Raw genomic sequence first — 19,353 nt, 5'->3', positions numbered from 1 at the left:
AATAGAAGATGGCTGCCCGCCGATCGCTCAGGTACTGGCTACTCGTACTTGTCGGAGAGCGTACATTTATTTGCGCTAAAACTTTGCGAGGCAGTATGATGTTGTCGAGCCCTTTCGGGACGTTTGCGACATCACTCTGCCAACTCTTCTTTGTTGAGGATCTGTTTGGCAACGTTCTTAATCTTCCGTTGTACGCCGTTGCGATTTTCGACAAGCCATGTAAGCTAAGAAAGGGGAAGTGGACCAATCGAAGGAGCCGGAACCACCCTTCTCATCCGATTATCTATTTTCACACTTCTGACTCGGCGCCGTGGAAACCATCTCCACTTGCGCGTGCTTCCCGCCTCTTGTCAGCCAAATAGATCGGAAAAGCAGCTCAGTGTAGGCAATTTCATTCGTCTTCAAATCAAAGAAAAGCGACCTCCTATAAACGGGGAAAGCGTTTGATTCAGCTGTTCATGCAACGTTGCAGGTCACCACCCGATGCTTGCGTCGGCGGTAACGTAAATTTGTCGTCAGGAGCTTGGAGTAAAAGCTGACTGGAATAGTTTCACGGTACAGCCAGGGCCCATGCACGTTTCTCCACTTTGACACTCTTAGTGCTGAAGCATAAAAATTAAAAAAAAAACTCTCGGACGCAGCCGTTTGGTTCGCAGCACTCGACTCATAGGAGGGCACATACCGGTCCTGCGCTTCTGCTGGTAGCGCCTGATGTGCTGAAGCGTCGGCGTGGCGCCCTTGCGCAGAAGGTCTGCCCTCGCAGACGACAGGGCGGCCGCTGCGTGGCGCGACAGGGGCACTAGCAGGGACCTTGCACACGACGCCATCTGTGGGCCAGTCGATGTAGCACGGCGTTCGTTGACTCAGCAGCGATTCGTCTGAAAAATTATGCAAATTTGGAAACTTCAGCACGTGTACTCTACCTAGACACGCTACGACTCGTCAAAAATCATGGTGTCACGCGAGCACAAGCAAACATGAACACATCGCAATCGATGACCGCGGAAACTCGCTGTCAAAATTGTGCAGTAAGGAAACGCGGCAGCAGCAGCGACCGAATTTCCGTTCTCGCTGCCGTTCGCATCAACGCCCGGCCTTGGAAACTCGGCCGCTTCGGTGGCCGAGGTATTTGGCGCCATCCGTCAGGAGGGCGGGAAAGCAACTCCGCTTCCCTTGCACGGCATCCTATATCGGCGCGCGCGGTCCAGGAGGCCGTGCCCTTTCGGCCCTCCTCTCAACTCCTTTCCCCTTGGCCTCCCTCGCGAGTCCCTCACTTTCAACTGTCTCCGTGCGCGCGCCCGCCGGCCCGGTGCCAGCTTAGCCCGCTTCATGAAATTTCATGTTTCGCTATCTGCTGTTATCGGGAAGCCTGCGCTGCTGTGCGTTGACCGGCATGGGATGGCGTGGGCAGCTTCGTCAGTTTCGTGGTCTTCGACAGCTGTGTGCTTGCGCTCCGCGATGTTTCACCAGTTTCCCGACTCGTGCGTCGTGCAGTGGTGCACGAATACCTCAAAAACGAGGCCTGCAAGGTTATTCCGGATGCCTAAAGACAACAGGTGAGCGCGCAGGCCCAAGGGCATCAGAAGACGTATGCACACGAACACGGCCCTGTACATGTGTGTGCTCCATGAGTCTCCGGACGTCGTTGCGCCTTAATTGTACTACACTTCCCTCTTACCAGTAGAGAAAGCTGACAAATAGATGTTCCTCCTCATTGTCACCTGGTCTATGACTTGCTTTTCTGTGCCAAGTCTCATTCTGCAACTTCAGTAACTCGCCCAGCTTTTCATTCCGACCTCAGCATTTTTACTGTGTGTCACGGTTCTACAAACGTACTAAAAGCTGAAAAATTACTGTTCGTGTTAACGTTGTATCTCAGTCATTGCCGATGAGAAAACCGCGCGAACAACCTTCATGTGTAGGCATGATACGCGTTTTTTTTTTTTTCTGGAAAGCACGAGCATCGCAAGTGCCCTATACGCAGATTTTTGCAGTTCGTGTTTATTACACAAAGGAGTGCCCAGTAGGCATGACTTAATGCCTTAAGTGACGTAATTGTACTGCTAAGCATTACATTCGTAGTGAAAGAAAGGTCGCGTTGGCTTATTTCACCTGGTCTTTGAAGAATAGGACTTTCTGCGAATGTTTTCTATGTGCTGCTGCAAAAGCTGACTACCTTCTGCTCCCCCTTCCCACCGTTACTAAAGTTGTGGCCAAGTGCAAAATACTGTGATAATGTGTATTTCCGTTATTAGTACAATGTAAATTTTGTTCTGCCATGTCCTTTTCATTTTGTTCAGTTGTATTAAACATGTCACGCTTTTCATATACTTTTGTGCAGATTTATACGTAAGTTCTTGTTTTTTGTTTGGTATGGCTGTCGATAAAATATTCTTAGCATTTTATTCTATTTTTTAAAGGGGTTTGCTTGAGCTTTACGCGTAATGCAAATATGTTTTCTCGTATATTCAAATTACACTCCGAGAGCTGTCATAACTGTAGGTTGTGTGTAAGTCATAGCTTGCGATTTTTCCATGTATTTTAGCTTGAAAAATTCAATTAGTTCAGTGAATTTCTTGCGTCACATGAAAGGTTAGAAAATCACATGAAAGGTTACGTGGTTAGAAAATCTTGTTGCTTTAACGACGTCCGACGCCTGGCTCCGACGGGGGGAGCCGACGCCGGCTTTTTCCTTGGCACAAAGATTCGTTACATGTTACCGGGTGTGCACTTGAATTGCGGACCACAAGTGTTAAACGCACCTACATTTTACTGTAGGGCCATGGCATTTCATCGCCACATACAAGAGCTATGTATTAATGTAGACGTTCTCGAAAACCGTGTTGTAGATACTATGTCAGCCTTACTGCTTCCTCTAGTCCCGCCAGCGCGCCTCGCGCGTTCCAATAATGTGTTGTGGGATGCGATAGCGGCGTCATTTCTGCCTGGCCACCTGCGCGACGTTCATGGGGGGTCTTGGGGGGTGGTGGCAATTAAGGGCTTCCAACTCGTGACAGTCTAGAGCTGTGGCGCGTAGTCCCATCTTCGCTGTGTCGCAATTGCCTCCTTCAAGAATCCAATAAATACGTTCTGCTGTAATGCGTCGTTGCCAAAATATTTTGGAGGGCCGTGCATACTGGTTTCCGTTGCCTTGGAGTTAACCGCATTATTGCATCTGGTCGCTGCTCACGTGGCCGCTTTGCGTGACATTTAATTGCTGCGGGGGGCCTTCTGTCTGTGGCGTAACCGGTGCGAGGCAGTTGCCGCGGGGTATCGTCGCCGTGCTCTATTTCCACTTCTGGGGAGACTCTATTCTGAACTACTGTTCTTTCCGTCAGAAGAGTTGTTCTTCCGTGGGAAGGAAGAGTCCCTTCGACAATGGTCATGTCGTTTCCTGTCGGTGGCTGATGGACGCGTATGGCCTAATTTTCGACCAGCTTGGATCTTGTAGCCGGGCCATCGGAAGTATTCACTGAGTGCACAGAATGCACGTGTCCGTGATTTGTGCGCCCGAGCTGTCGCAGTGTGTGCGTGCTCTCGCATACATGATCTTTTTTGTATGTGCACATCTCATAGCAACACTTCAAAATTATGTAAAGTGTCTCTGTCACATCGTCATTGTACATAACCATCGTGCACACTGTATATGCGGAACATCATTTTATACATGTGACAATTAGTTTATGTGTAACCGTGCCTTTCCGTGGGTCTATATATGCGGTTATATGTTAGTGAGTGAGGACTCGGACACTACTTTGAAAACGTGCCGTCTATACAATGCTTCGTTTTTTGTATATGTTACCGTCCTGGTGGAATTGTGCCGTGATTGTGACTCAGTGTTCGTATCGTCTCTTGTTGAAACAAACTTTTTCTAAACACGCCGAATTGTCTGCGACACGGGCTCCTTAAGGCTGTCACGTTTAAATGTGGCGGCTTTTACTCCTTGAATATATATGACTCTGCCTAGGCGCCACAAAGAAGTTTCTTGGCGCGTGCTGTATGCGTTTGTCCCTAGGCGTGCCGGCATTGCGGAGTGGGGTCGAGTTTGTTTACGCTGGCTGCCCGCGCGGTAAAATAGCTGAAGCAGCGGGCACTGACGCCCCACTTGGCGACCTCTGTGTCGGACAGACTGTCTCGCATCTGCGGCGCTCGTGCTAACTCAGTCGTGGCGGATCATAGCTTTCTCGCGCCTTATGGCAATGTACCTTGAAAAAAAAAATCACAGATGTTTCCATGGGAGCAGTAGGGACCGTAGCAGAGAGCGGGCCGCATATATGGCAAATCTAGAAGGCAGAGCGCTTTAGCAACCGCGGTTGAACGCAAGTGCATGAAAAGCCGCCAGTGACGCTCGACGCCCCTGAAACCGCTATGAGAATACGTCACGCTACCCTAACGCCTTTTACGCTAACCTAACCTAACGTTAACCTAACCAAACGTGGCAGAGACGCAAGGAGAATAGTCCTCGGGGCGTAACTGCTGTGATAGTACGCCGGGCTACACTAACGCCTTTATGCTAGCCCAACATAACCTAAGGTAACCTAAACCTAACCCAACGTGGGCGAGACACAAAGCCAATAATCCTCACGGCGTGACATCCGGCAGTGGCGTTCATCCGCGATTGCTCAAACGCACTGCGTTTATTTCCCTCATAGGGGACCAATCAAAAATGCTCCTGAAAAGTCGCGGACAGCAGCATACGAAAAGCCTGCCAAGAGCGAGGATACTGCACCACGAGAGCAGGCCGGGTGTCTGCTACGGCCCCTACTGCTCCCCCGGAAAAATCCGTGATTTTTTTTTTTTAAAGTAGAGCGCCGTAAGGGACAAGAAAGGTTTAATCCGACATGACTGACTCAGCACCAGCGCCGCAGGTGCGAGAAAGTTTCCCACGTATACCTTCAGACACAGCGATCACCAAATCGGGCGTCCGTGCCCACTGTCTCACCGCGCAGGCAGCCAAACTCGTAAAAACAGCGCAAACCAACTCGACCCCACTCCGCAATACCGGCACGACTAGGGGACAAACACATTAAACACGAGCAAAGAAACTTCTCCTACGTGGTGCCTAGGCAGAGTCAGATATTGACGCGACAGCGTTAAGGACCTCGTCTCGCAGAAAATTCGGTGTCAGCGTCGGTCGTCTTTCCGGCAAAAAAATTTCTGAAGCACCGATTCTCAGGCCCTCCATCAACTTTCCTGCAGGGCAGTTTCACGCTTTGTCACGCTTCGCGGTCGTCGGTGAATGCACTGTACGGCACGAGCTTTCCATTGGTCCTGATGTAAAACTTATATCTAGGCGCGCGCGAAGGCGATGCATTGAATGTTCTTCATTGTGTTCAAACTGCCATTGTAACAACCTGTATGCTTGTTTGTTTTTTCAGGGACCGCCAGACCAGCTATTAACCGAGTTTTTTCATGCTGACCTCCACTAATTCAGTGATAGAAATAAAGCTGATATGTTTTAGTTAGTTGTGGCTTCCTCTTGCGCAATGAAGGATGCTGCATCTTTCCTTAAACGCGGACGGTTGAAAGGATCCTGCAGGCCACTTTTAGAAGGACCCGTTGTTGCATCCTGATTATTGTGACAAGGAAGACCTCGCTGTCGATGCAAAGAGCAAGATTAACCGAAGCCAGCTGAACACATAGTCCACAGGGCAAAGTGGAAACCACACAGTATACTGTAGTGGATTTCTCTTAAAGGGATCCTGAGCCACTTTTTTTTTATGTAAGTCGATAAATGCATTTAAATTTAGAATAGACTATTTCATAAATACTTTGCCACAAAAATCTGTGGACACCTAAGTACTTCTTAAGAGTTGTGAGTGTGAAATTGAACGCCGCTGTGCGGTCCTTCAAGTTGCAACTCCTCGCGGGCAAGCAAGCGCACTGAGACGCTTGGCCAACGCCTCCGAATAGCACGATCCGTGACGTCAATCCACCATGCCCGACTGTCATAGAATCTAACGGGGATGCTCCCGAATAAGCCGCGACAATTTTGGCGTCACCGCTTTCGTCAGGCCAGGTTTGGCAGTGAAAACTTTAGTTCAAGAAGCATGTATGACGTCATAAACAGAGTGCACAGGCCTGCTACCTAGGAGGCGCTGGTCCAGCCCACTGGGTAAGACACTCGGCTTCTGAGGGTGGGTTCGTAGGTTCCAAACTCTAACGCTAACGTTTTTCCATTAGAATTCATTCTGTTCTTGTATACATTAGTGGTACTGTACAAGCATATACCGACGGTTCGGTCAAGCCATCTTCCACAACGGCCGCATTTCTCATCCCACAACTTGGAATTGCTCGGCGATTTCAGTTAGACCCCAAATCGACGTCTACGGCTGCGGAACTTTCGGGAATATGGGAGGCTGTCCGTTTTATGAGAACACAGACACCTCACATATGGACGGTATTCTGCGATGCCAAATCAGCGCTACAGGCGCTAAAATGCTTTCGAAAGAAAGGACCGTACTACCTGCTCGTGCTGGAAATCGCCGAACTTTATCACAGTGCCGAGTTAAGGGGCCACGTGATCACTTTTCAGTGGGTGCCTAGTCATTGTGCTGTGATTGGCAATGAACACACTGGCGGTGAGGCAAGATCTGCCTTCTCTTCATCTGATGTAGTACGGTTTGCCTACTGTTACGTTTCGCCTATGACGCGCGCTGTAGCCGGCGCGGATTCAACGGACGCCGGGGCTTCGTTCCAAGCGGCGGACATTTTGGCCCGTTCGGAGCGGCCGCGACGCATCCCCGCCGAGCGCGTCCCGGCATGTTTCAGTGCCACGTGTCTTCGTGTCTTCGTGTGTGCCCACGCTTGTCAAAGCGCGGCAGCTGGGGAGAGGAGCTCCCCCAGTGTGAAGCGAGGAGGTCTGACCGGCGCCGGCCCGGCTGATGCGTCACCTCCTTGTCTCTACATGTCTTTCAGTCCGTCCGTGCCTCGCTGTCACGTGGTGTCATCTCGTGACCTTCCTTCTTGCCCGCGACGCCAAGAGTATAAGAGCAGCTGCCCCCGGACGCCAGGAGAGAGGCTCCGATTTCTTCTGTTGAGTAACGTGCTCTCCCGTCTCTCTACTTCGGTCGACCTGACCGCCCGCTCTTTGCGATGCTAGAATAAACAAGTTGTTCTGTTAGCAGTCGCCTCATGCTTTGCTGGGACCTTCGGATGCTTCCAGTGTGCCCCAGCAGGGTGTCTACCAACCAGGAAAACCGGGAAAAGCGGGAATTCTCAGGGAATTTGAACAGTCTGGAAAAACTCAGGGAAAACTCAGGGAATTTGTGCTTCTATCAGGGAAAATTAGCTGTAACTTTATTGAAAGGGAACGAAAGTCGTGTTAATGCTGGCTCCAGTAACAGAGGAATCGCAACGAATCGTCATTGACGCCGTGTCATCGGTACGATGTATTGCCAGAGTAGTTAACGACCGATTTTCTAGACGCCCGATTTTTCGGACCATGCCCGATATTTTGCACGGTTTTGCGGCACCACCACGTACTCCATATAGTCAATGTATATTGCCCTGACTGCAGGTATGAAATGGCATTTATCAAAGCCGCCACCGCCGCTATATTGATTATCTCGCCGCCTCGAACCGGCACTCTCGGAGGCAGATCCGCTGGCAGCCGTAACCACCACCGCGGCAACGTTAGGCCTAGCTGCTTCTATGTTCGCTATGAAGCTTCTTGCCGTGCGGTGCCGTGTTTTTCATTGAAAGAATTCGCCGCTATCACCAATGGCACCGACTCCGCCTTTGTAAACCTCGCGATCGGCTTTGAAGCTCGCAGAGCACAGCGCGTTGCGTAATGCCAGTCTCCGAAAGTTAGCTTCGCCTCAGTACACTATTGTTAGTCGGCGAAGCATAACAAGCGTTGGAAGGGGGCAATTGTCACGGGACTCAGTATGTATTCCTTAATTACACATGCGTGCACCCCGTCTCCTGTCACAGTACAAGCCCTGATATGCCTAGTAAGCGCACTGGCAGGCCTTCATAGCTTTTTCAGACGTGCCTGTGGTAATTTTAGCCCTTACAGACAGTTAAAGACATGCATTAATTTTTTTCAGACTGTCCGTTCTTTTTCAATTTTTTTGCGGCCCCTCGGAAGGCCGAAAAATCAAATGTTGACTGTACAACTGACCAAGAGGATGCTTCAGATGATCCATGTGGTGAAAGCGTGGTAGAAGGAGGATGAGAACAGAAAGGACCGACGCACTGAGGAGTTAACGGGAAAGGAAGGGTGCCGCCGCCTTTTTGAAGGAGCTTGAGCTAAAAAAAAACTAAGTGTTGACTGACGCTGAGACACAGGTGGCCCTCATCCAAACCAAAATAAATTGTTTAAGCAGTGAAACCCAACACTGAGATGTTTTGTACGGGCTGAGAGTATGTCAGGACAGTTGAGGTTGACTTCCCAGCTGCTGAGAGAGAACCTTAGTTGTGACAAAGTTCAGGACCTCATACAGATGAGCTTGCTATCAGTTGATAGAAATAGCTGATATTAAAAAATATTTACTTATGTATGCATCTCCTTTTCATTCGTATTTTAAAATGTTCGACTCAATTTGGAATGGGCTTTACCATTTCTTTCGCTGTGCATTTCACTAACACCTTCCTTCTGTTTTCTTTTTAAATAAAATAGATATTACTCCTTACTATTCAAACTGGATTAAGTAATTTTTTGTTTCAGCATGCTTACTAGACAGTGACAGCATCGGGCAACATGGTGTCAGCCTGTCTTGACATAAAACAAAGTTCTGGCTCATTCAGGGAATTTCGCAAAGGTGCTCAGGGAAAACCTGGAAAACTCAGGGAATTTGGAAATGTTAACTTAGTAGACACCCTGCCCAGGCCGCCAGGCCAACGCTACCCTTGGGGCTTGCGACCCATTTGCAACAACGGGCGCCAACGGTCCGGTTGCAACAACGGGTGTCAGCACTGAGGTTCCAACAGCTGGTGGCAGCGCTGAGACTCCAACAGCCGGTGCCATCGGTGAGGTTCAAACACTACTCGCGACCTGACACCAACTCCATGATCAATGCAGTCATGCAGGACCTTACAAAGGCATACAGATCGCACAATGACAACATTCACAAACTCCTACGTATGAACGACCCAGACGGTAAATTATGTTTGCCCCGAAGATTACGCGGAGCAAAACGTCATTGCTACTCAGAATTCGGCTGGGCGTTCCTTTCACCCGTCGTTACGCGCACCTCATCGGCCAATCGAACAGCCCTGATTGTGAACACTGCCAGATACCTGAAACACTGGAACACATACTGTGCGATTGCCCAGCATATATGCTGGAGCGAAGGACGTTAGAAAGTTTCCTAGCCAGCACTGGCAGGCAACCATTGTCGGAGGAAGCTATCCTCGGCCCATGGCCTGACACTGCAACTTCAATGCGTGCAACTAAAGTGTTGTTGAAGTTACTGCAGGACACCAAGCTCAACGAACGGTTCTAGCAAGGCTCATATACATGCGCACTCACCACTTCTCTTATCACCATCATCCATCCCAGTACTTTCACTCCCCTTCCCTCTTCCCCAGTGCAAAATAGTAGACTAGAGCGCACTAGCTCAGGTCGACCTCTCTGTCTTTCCTGTCATTAAATTCTGTTCTAACAATAAATATTTTATACATTAATTTCTTTACAGTGATTACCAAGGCGCAGTTAGAACGCAGGTGGTAGCTTCTGCGGGCAAGGAATGAGCGAATAACACAGGCTCGCGAAAACGACGATGGCGAGGTGGCGTCGCGGCGATGCCCTCTCACCTCACGCGACACCTGGCGCGCTATCGCGCAGAACGTATTTCGTTTCGCCCGCTCGGCTCCGTCGAGGCGCGCTCGTGACGTGGCGTCGCAGCCAATGGGAATTCAGGTGCCGGTCAACTGCTACAGGCGCCGCCTTTTCGCTCAATGGGCCATTTGTTGCTGTGGAATCAAAAAAGTGCTTGAATGTGTTCAACATAAGCGGAATTAATGGCAATCAAGCACCCACTTCATGGTGCCTTCGCTCCTTCTTTGATCACTGAATACATACGTGCTGTGTCCTTCGCTCCAGCATATATGCTGGGCAATCGCGCGGCGAAGGCTACGGCGGAGCGGGGCGTGCCCACAACGCTCCGACTACTGAACGTCACCGTGACACGCAGTTCAAAATTTGATTTTGGATGTTCACGTAGACGCCACTACTTCCGATTTTGGGACCTACGACCGCGCCAAACGCGGTTGTCTTCGGCGAGCCGCAGTGTGCTCGGCCAGTGGACTCGTCGCGGCCCCCCGCGGCGGCCTCGGTATCTACGCCAAGTGGCCGATCGCAGCTACGTGCAACTGCAGCGTTTGCTTTGTGCGCGACAGGGCTAGAGTGCGCGCTCATATGCTCCAGTGTGGCTGTGTTGCGCGGTGCGGGCCGGCTTCGTTCTTACCAGCTTGACCGACGGATAGTAAGCACATCCAACTAGCGCATTTTGAAGCGTTATCAGTAGCTCAATAGGAAACAAACACTGCCAAGGCGTCTGACCAGGAGTGGCCAGGAGTGAGCGTGCGCTGACAAGCGTGCGTGTTGACTGACCTCAAGTTTCTCGTGGTTCGATGCTAGTTGAGGGTTCAATACTAGTCGAAGTCAGCAAGACCTTACGGCTGCGACACCGATAAGTGAAGCGGCCAAAGTTTAATTCCTACGCAGGCGACCGTGGCCGAGCGTACGTGAGCAGACGCTAGTCGGCTTCTTCCGGAAGTGCGTAATTATTATCGAAATTTTAAAGCAAATTTTCGCTTACTTTGGCTTGCTTATTAAACTGCGTCGATAAATATACACATTAAGTGTAGGAAAAAGCGAACTGATCCAAAAACCCTTCTTGATTGATGTCAGCTATTGGTAAATAGCAGCCGAGTGTGGGAATCTGGCATATTACCAAGCAGAGCGTCCAGAAAAGAGTGAGGAGCAGGTTTCTGTTGAAATGAGAGCGTTTGAGAGAAAGGGTACTTCGCGCTCCACTTGCAAGCTCCACGCGCCGTGCACGACTGCAAAATTTGGCTGCGATGTTCACAACAGCGTATGCTATCCGCGGAATATGCTCTTTCACCAAGCCTGGGGGGGGGGGGGGGGGGGGGGGGGGGGGGGGAGTCAGGACCTCTTTAGGACCTCTTCAATAGAATTATCCGCTTTTACCCTACGAGGAAGTCACTCCATCTCATTAAAAATAAATGTCATCTCTCTCTCTCTCTCTCTCCAGCGACACAGCAGTCGACTTGCTCTGCTGTTCATAAGACGGAATTTTAGTTGTATGTGAGCTTCTGCCCGAGTTACCTTAACATCGTCAATACCGGCACACTCTATATGCCAGCTGATGGCCCACAACCAGCATCGCTGCAACAATTAGATTGGTGTCCCTCTAAATCGCTAGGAAACGTTATCTGAAAAGGCAAACTATACCGCGTCGGTTTATCCCATCCCTCGAGGCGTACGTACGTACGTATCTTTTTAACTCTGACTTTTCGCGCCAGATATACGTCATTTTAAGGGCACTGATGTTTGACTGGATGACTATCACTCCTTGTGTCTTTCTGAGCCAAAAAGCCTCGGCGGAATGTTCAGATGAGCTTATCTGTATAAATAAATAAACTCTGCGCTTTTACATACGGTAACCACGATCTGATTACGAAGTACGCGGATTAAGTAAAGCCACTTATGCCATTCAATGTGCACCCAATGCGCGTTACACGAGCGTCTTCGCATTCCAACCCCGTTGAAATACAGTCGAACCCTTGACCTCAAGCGTAGCAGCGCTACGCTGTTTAGCAACTGAGGCACCGCGGCGGGTACGGAAAGAGAAGCTGCCTTAAGGCGAACCCTTGTGCATAAATACGAAAGCTCCAGCACGCAAGGAGAACAGTCACGAGGACTGCACTTTTCATGAAAGCAAATAGCATCGCACCGTCACGCCCTCGTAGCTGGGCTAGGACTCAGCTGTTCGATATGATGTAGCACGGCAACTGAGATACGGCACGTTGGCTTATCTGGCTGCTGTGGAGACTGACTCGCACGTCCGTTCACTGCCGAGAGATAACATGTGTCCCTGTTTACCGGTTTACAAAACTCTGAGAGCTCTCACATCCCCATAAGCACATCAATTTTCCGTGTCTTATCTCAATGCCGTCAGCAAGATTATTCTTTGCCTGCTGTGCGATTCGCGTGGCAACACAGGTCACATAGGTCTATAGTGGAAATCATAAACTCCCATGAAATTACGTAGACTGAAATTGCGGAAAGAATTATGGGCTCCATTAAATAATCTCCCTGGATATAATAAAATACGTATCGTCGCCTATCATCTGGCGAAGAAATAATCAACTAGGTCTGTGCACGCATCAGTTCTCTGTCAGAACAGACAGCCGGAATGTCGAAATAAAAGCTGTTTAACAGTTGTGCCAGCTCATGGTGCAAGCTCATGTCGCATAGTTGTACACCATGAAGAAGCCCTTACTAATCGTAGCAAATGCTTTGCCGCCCAGTTAAATTGCCTCATAAAAGATGGCTCACGGAGCTGCATCGCTTTGCTTGGTTTATAACGCGATAAGACGCAGACGAAGACTAGAAGCAGACAGGAAGCCTTCGCGCTATGAACCAAGAATATGTTACCGCACTAACTCGTCCAACTGTCCATCCTTTTACATCGCTTTGCATGCCTACATCGTTAATACGAGCAATTGCTGAAAACTAGTGCACTCCTGGTTATTTGTATCTATTGTGGCGGATTTCATCTCCTCGAAATTTTGCTTTCTCTAATTTGCGGCCACCGTCCTCCCGTCAGCAACGTTCACATGAGCGTAAAAATGCTACCAGGCAACGAACGGACATGGACTGCACATCACTGAAATAATGTGCCATGTGAAATAATGATGGGTTCATGTGGCAACAGTCTTCCTCTGTGGGCGTAAAGTTGGTGCCATTTGTAAAATTTAACTGGTTTACGTGCAACCGACGTTGGGCACACTTAGTTTGACAGCCTAACCGCTTTGTTTACTTATACATGACCTCATGTCATTTCACATCGCACTACCAAAGGAGGCACCACAAGAAATGACATTGGAAAACCGAGGCATGCTCCGCAACTGACAGCGGGGCCAAGTATCCTTGCCGTATAGTGAATACTGTCCCAGTAAAGCCACCCTCGTGCACCGAACAAACGAAATAAGTGGAACAGCCAATATTATCCGTAGCACAATGCTGAACGGCTGTCTGAAAATGATTGCGCTGTATAGGAATGATTCGGCTTTAATTCTACCGTTGTAAGGTGAGCCCTTACAGTTTGGAAGCTAACTTCTGGTACATTATTAATCAGGTAAAAGAAATGTTACCTTTGTCACGCAACAATTGTTGGCCTCTTCAATTCTTTGGTTCCCTTAAAGCGTGGAACTGGGCTATTTGCCGCAAGTATTTAGAAATAATCTGTTGGCCGTGTAAAATAAAAGAAGGAATTAAATGTGTGACAGGGACGAATGCTTAGCACGGGAGAATTACATTCGCCAAGAGTCGCAGTCGTGCTGCAATCTCGTCAGCGTCAACTTTCCGGAGGGAACGGAAACGAGGACAACTACACTCCACGGAAAAACCCTGCAGATACGTTAGACCCAAAGGAAAACTTTATCTTGGAAGTCGACACTCCAGTCAGCAAAGCGACTGCTTTCCGGAGCGCAGTACCGCTGCACTTCATTTCATGGGGAGGGACCGGAGGGCCTATGTAGCATTAAGTGTGTAGGATAATCGTCCTCTTTGAACGCTATAAACCAACCTCAGCACCAAAATTGACGAGAAGCTGCCAATAAATGAATGTGAACTGCGTGACGAGATCGTTGTTCGGAGATTGCCTATCAATTTGTTTGACACTATCACGAGTTAATGAGACTCCTGCCCCATTTTGCGATGCAGGAGTAAATTACAATTACTTTCTCCGAATAAGGCTTTCGAAATGTCGTTGGCAATTGGTCCTCTGTGGCAATTTCCTGACTCCTGCGCAGTGTGCTCCAACGATGTATGCATGGGCGCAACGCTTTGGAATCGTTCACTAAGTTGGCGAGTTATCAACGCGTAAGCGCATTACACAGCTGGCGAACAGCTATAGAACACTCCAGCGTGCTCACTAGGGACCTTATGTTGCGACAAGTGTATGCGCAGTTCTTCAGATAACGTCGCAAGAGGGAGAGATAAGAAAGAAGGCAACAAAGTACGCAAAGCGCACAGGTTTCCTTGAAAGCTGCCGGCGACCCGCGCCAAGAGTAACGACAAGTGTGTCTACTCTCGGTTGAAGCGCTGACGTTGTTTGCTCTCCGAAACAATATCTGGCGACCACTTACCGAACACTTACGCGTACGGCGAAGTATTGATTCCAAGTGCCAAAATTCCAAGTACCATGTGCAGGCAAGCCCATGATAATTGGAATTTTGGGATTTCAGCTTGTAATGGTGTTCGTCACCGGGACGTGGCTTACGCAGTGCCTGCTGCACACACGGGTGTTCTTTCGTCGCTGCGCTCACCTTTACAGCTGCCGATTGCCTCCGAAATGCCCTCACTACGCCTCCCCGCACAATATTACGCGTGCCCAACCCTTCATCTGCGTCTACGCGTCGCTATCAGTTTTAATGGCAGTGACTATTATAGAGTACTAGACATATTATTCAAAAGTGTTCGCATCACTGGAGTTGCAACAAATTATCCTATAAGAAACCAGTGCTCTCGAGCTATGCTGCAGTGCTTTAGACAGTCAGGCTCATGTTTCAAGCGTGGTTTCAACTCACGAAAGTTCGGATGCGAGCCAGGGGTTCAAACCACTAATTCACTTCAGCCCACGGCGGAATAGCAGTGACCCGCTACTTGCGCTCAGTGGTTACGCCATTCTGCTGCTGAGCATCACGATGCCACAGGTTCGACTCAGTGCCTCGGCGGCCGCACTTCCGCGGAGCCGAAATGCAAGGACGTTCTTGTTCTTAGACTCGGGTGCACGTTAAATAAGCCCAGGTGTTCAATATTAATCCGGAAACTTCCCCCGCAACGCGGCGCCCACCGCAACCCTCAGTTTTAGGACGTTAGACCTCGTAATTTGTTCTTATAATAGGGGCCCCTTATATACGTAGCTCGACGCATATATACGTGGCGTGTGCGCGTAATAAGAAAGATTCATTAGTTCTTATTTCTTAAATGGCCTATATACTATCGATGCTGTATGTTTTGGAATCTTAGGACTTAGAAGCAGCTGTTTCGTTCGTTAAATGCGGAAACGGCCTGCGGACGTGGCTGAAAAACATCTCGTAAAACGCACTTTCTCTTGCGCCTGGGATGCTGATTTGGACTTGATGCTTTGAACGCATGAGCTTAGCAATATTTTTGGCCCATTCCTTCACAGGCCTTGAAGCAATAAGGGAAATCGAAAACATGTGTACGCTAGACATCCACGGATTTGGTTGCAAATTGTAACTTCTCGAAAGAGACTTTCACTCAGTCTAGGCAAGCATTTGTATTTACTTTATGTTTCGTCCGATATATTTATGCTAGAAGGCTCGCTGCACGCTCAATACTGTAAGCGCTGAAGTGCCAGCATGTCTCAAGGAGGTGGGAGCGGGCGGGGGAGAGCAGACCCTGTCTCTCTGCAGTGTCCAACCACTGACTGATCCACGCCGGCAAGTCTACACGAACACGCGAGTAGCTAGGTAGCTTCCTAGCCCAGGGGTAAGTCCGAAGGGTGGTAACCGCTCTACGGGTGGCGTTCCTGGGGCAGGCGGTGCTGGACTGCGCAACGCGAAGCCGCGTTGATTCGCAGCCGCCGCTGCGGGGCTACAGTCGCTGCAGGACGATATGCGAAGCGCATGGTGCGTCGCGTCGTTATCGTCAGTTGGCGTCGCCTGAGTCGGCAATGACCCGCGATGACGTCTATCGTGCAGATCGCCGACACCCCCCGCGGGGGAGTGTCGGCTTATCTTCGGGGAGCCGCTGTTTGCTTCCGTCGTCTATGTGGGACGCACGCACCTCACAGCTGATCGCTGCGCCCCGGCAGAGAAGCGAGAGGACGATGGACACGTGGTCGCAGCGAGGGCGCGGCCCTGCTCCCTCGCCGAGATGGTGCCGCGACGGTTATCGGCGTTATTTGTGCCAACATCGAGGACAAAAAAAAAAATATCTCCGATCCACATTGTGAAGGTGGTTGGACAGCGAAGCTGTAAACGACGACTAGATCGAGTGCCCACTTCGACGTAGGTTGAAATTATTCACGTGTACTTCACCTTGAACGTTTCGACGGCCTGCGACTTGGCTTGCGCCACAACTTCGTGCACCTACAGCGAGTGGACCAGAGAGCCGAGAAATAGATTCGCCGTGCCTCGTATGCACGCTGCTCTTCAGGAATCTTCACTATACGGGGCCGTCCCATAGCACTGTTACAACACAAATCATTTGCTAGGCGGGTTCTTCGTCTACGTACGGAAGTTTAGTTACGTCACTCCCTGCCTCGTATGCTACATTCGAACCGCGGTCACCGTGACAGCTTATGCAACAGTTATATTTACCGGTAAACGTATGCTGGAAGCGATACGCGCTTCGCATTGCGTGTAGGCGCAGGAGCGCCTTATGATCAATTATGTGGTTCGGATGCTTGTTTTGAGCTTGTTCTTTATTGAAACGTATGCTGCTCTGTATGATGCATATGTGCTTTCAAACGATGCGTGCACTGTTCGCTTCACTTTGCTGAGTTCTTGTAGCCTCTGCCTTACGGGGGCATGAATCATCGCATTTTGGGGTATGAACCACAAATGATGACAGTTTTCTGTCGACGTTACGCCACGAAAAAATCCCGGGACCCTAGCCATAGACAGCTTCACTGTAAAAACAGTCGACAGTCGCCCTACCACAGCCGCACAGTCATTGCTCGTGCGCCACCATTTCAGTACGATTTCAAGATTCTTGCGCCGCGCCGAGCCATCTCCGACACGCAGGGAACACGCGCCAACGGCTGTCACGAAGAGGCTGAACGCGTACCCAAGAAGTTCTCGGAGATCTTGGCGCACTACAGGAAGCAGAGGAGTCGCTACCCGCCCGCACATAAGAGGATGAGTAACGAACAAGCGGTGACCCGGAGAAGACTCCAGGCTGGAACCTGCCCGCATGGAACGGTGCTGCACGCCATGCACGCGGTGCCCTACGGGCGGGACTGGAAGTTCTGTCCGCCGGACACGCCCAATACCCTGTGCCACGTGGTGCTGGGGTGCATTAATAACCCAGACGAAGCACGGCCATCACTACTACCAGGCGATAAGGCCCAGGAAGAAGCGGGACCAGAAGAAGAATCGGAAGACCAGCAGGACGCAAGACCCCGAAGACCAAGTTGGCGATCAGGGCTCGGCAGCGAGCCATGGCTAACTGGACTGAGTAGGCCACCCACCTCTGGGCTCAAGTCTAAGAAGCCTGGTCAAGTAATAAAGTTTATTCTCTCCCTCGCTCCTGCCAAACTTTCGAAAACGATTAATCGGGCAGGTCTAATCGTTTGAGTCGATAAAATGAAAGGCGCGCATCGATGAAGATTAATCGTTTTGAGTGAAATATTCAATCGATTCATCGATTAACCATTCATCGACATTACCAACCCTATACTCGCGCAGTGCGCAGCCGGCCGCTCGCCGACCCTTCGGACAAGTGTGGTTCACACTGCGTACGCGTTGCCGCGTGGAAAAAGAAAGAACGAGCGGACGCGCGATCCCACACTGGGCGCGGGAACTAGCCAGCCCCTGGAATTCGCGGCACGCCGAGTGGCCCTCGGCGTCTACGCAGTTCCCGATCGCCAGGAGCCGCGCCGTGACGCGCCATCGCCGCCTTTGTTCATTCGCGAGAAAGTGCAGCGGCGCACCACGCGCGCGTGGAGTGGCATCGCGCGACGCGGTGGGCAAATACAAACAACCTCTTCGGCGGAGCTCGAACCCCTTTGAGCAGATATTGTTGTGGACGGAAGGTTTCCGAGGCCGACGACAGCGATAGCACGTGTGCCGTCGGTGGCTGGGCGCCGCGGGGCTTAAGCGCAGTCTCGATAACGGGTCGCGTGCAAGGAATGTTTGCGAGAGCTGCCCAATGTTCCGCTGTGGTGTTTGGATGTTTGCCAGAACCCAAATGCTCGGCAGATCGCGGCCCTGAACCAAGGTTTGCGCGGAATGGTTGCGCCCCGAAGCAACACCGGCGGGTAGACACGTACACCTATATGCGTGAAAAAAAGGCTTCGTGTCCAAGCAACTTTTTTCGCGCCCTTCTTCATTGCGTTCCTGCAACACATCTTGCGAGGAGTTCGAAGAATATCAGTGACTGCTTCTCTATCATAATTATTTGAGATATCCCTTCAACGGCTTCTTGGCTAGGACGTTATTATTATTATTATTATTATTATTATTATTTATTTATTTATTTATTTATCTCCCTGTAGCGTTTAAAGACGTTCTCCTGCCGAGACCTCAGGGAACGACGTACTTCGACAGTCCCTCGCCCGACGCTCAACAGGCGAGGCCGCGTGCACTTGCAACGCTCGGCACACTGGTATGTCGGGTGACGAGAGACTTCAAATGACCTGGGCCATCTGTAACTTTATAGGAGAGCGTATGCCTTCCAGTTCTTGAGTACGCCTCCGTGCTTTGGGGTGGCACTTGTACGCCAAATTGTGAACTTGTCGAAAATGTGCAAAAATGTCCACATCTATATTTAACCATCGATTCTGTCAAAAGCCTTCCATCTCCATAACGCTAACACAGACACTCACGTTCCCTATCCTCACCTGTAGACGCAACCAATCTGATGTTCTTTTTATCCACAAATTAATACATGGAAAAGTCTGCTGCTCGCACTTGCTTTCTAATGTGCGCTTTTACATTCCGCAGAAAGGCACAAGGAAACAGCGCGCCTTTCAGCCTGCAGACTTTTGTGACCCTCTATGCAGAGTGCAGGCGACATATAAGGCCCATTCAGAGTGTCTGGATATCTTCATGCCTAATTTTTACATTCTACTGAAAAAAGTTGCAGAGGAATTTCAGCTACTGAACAAAAACTCTCATATCTGTTGTGTGTTCCGTCATTCTGTAATCCCTTTTTCTGTTTCTCCACTTTTGATTGTATTTTCTTCGTGCACGCATTCTATGCTCTGTTAAAATCTGTGTTCACGAAATTATTATTCTTTTTTTTATGTGTGCGTGAGTGGGTATGTGTGTATGTGTGTGTGGGGGGGAACTTGCATTTTCTTTCCTGTGTATTGTTTTGCCGAGTGCGCCAGCACCAAGACCCTCGAGGTTGTTTCTGGGCACTTTAATAAACACCTTTGATTGATTGCTTGATTGATTGATTGA

General features: G+C 49.9%; 1 protein-coding gene across 1 annotated transcript in view; it reads right to left on the bottom strand.

Annotated features, from left to right (window-relative positions):
• LOC135919131 (gamma-butyrobetaine dioxygenase-like) overlaps positions 1-19,353 on the bottom strand; it is a 67,996-nt gene that overhangs the window by 33,910 nt on the left and 14,733 nt on the right. Inside the window, exon 2 of the mRNA XM_065452857.1 lies at positions 683-878. Coding sequence (XP_065308929.1) covers positions 683-827 — 145 coding nt within the window. The 5' untranslated portion in view covers positions 828-878. The remainder of the gene's footprint in view (positions 1-682; positions 879-19,353) is intronic.

The sequence above is a fragment of the Dermacentor albipictus genome, chromosome 3 (genome assembly GCF_038994185.2).
Source record: "Dermacentor albipictus isolate Rhodes 1998 colony chromosome 3, USDA_Dalb.pri_finalv2, whole genome shotgun sequence".
In the NCBI taxonomy this organism is placed as follows: domain Eukaryota; kingdom Metazoa; phylum Arthropoda; class Arachnida; order Ixodida; family Ixodidae; genus Dermacentor; species Dermacentor albipictus.
Note: the sequence above shows the minus strand (reverse complement) of the source record. Positions and strands in the feature narration are given on the sequence as shown.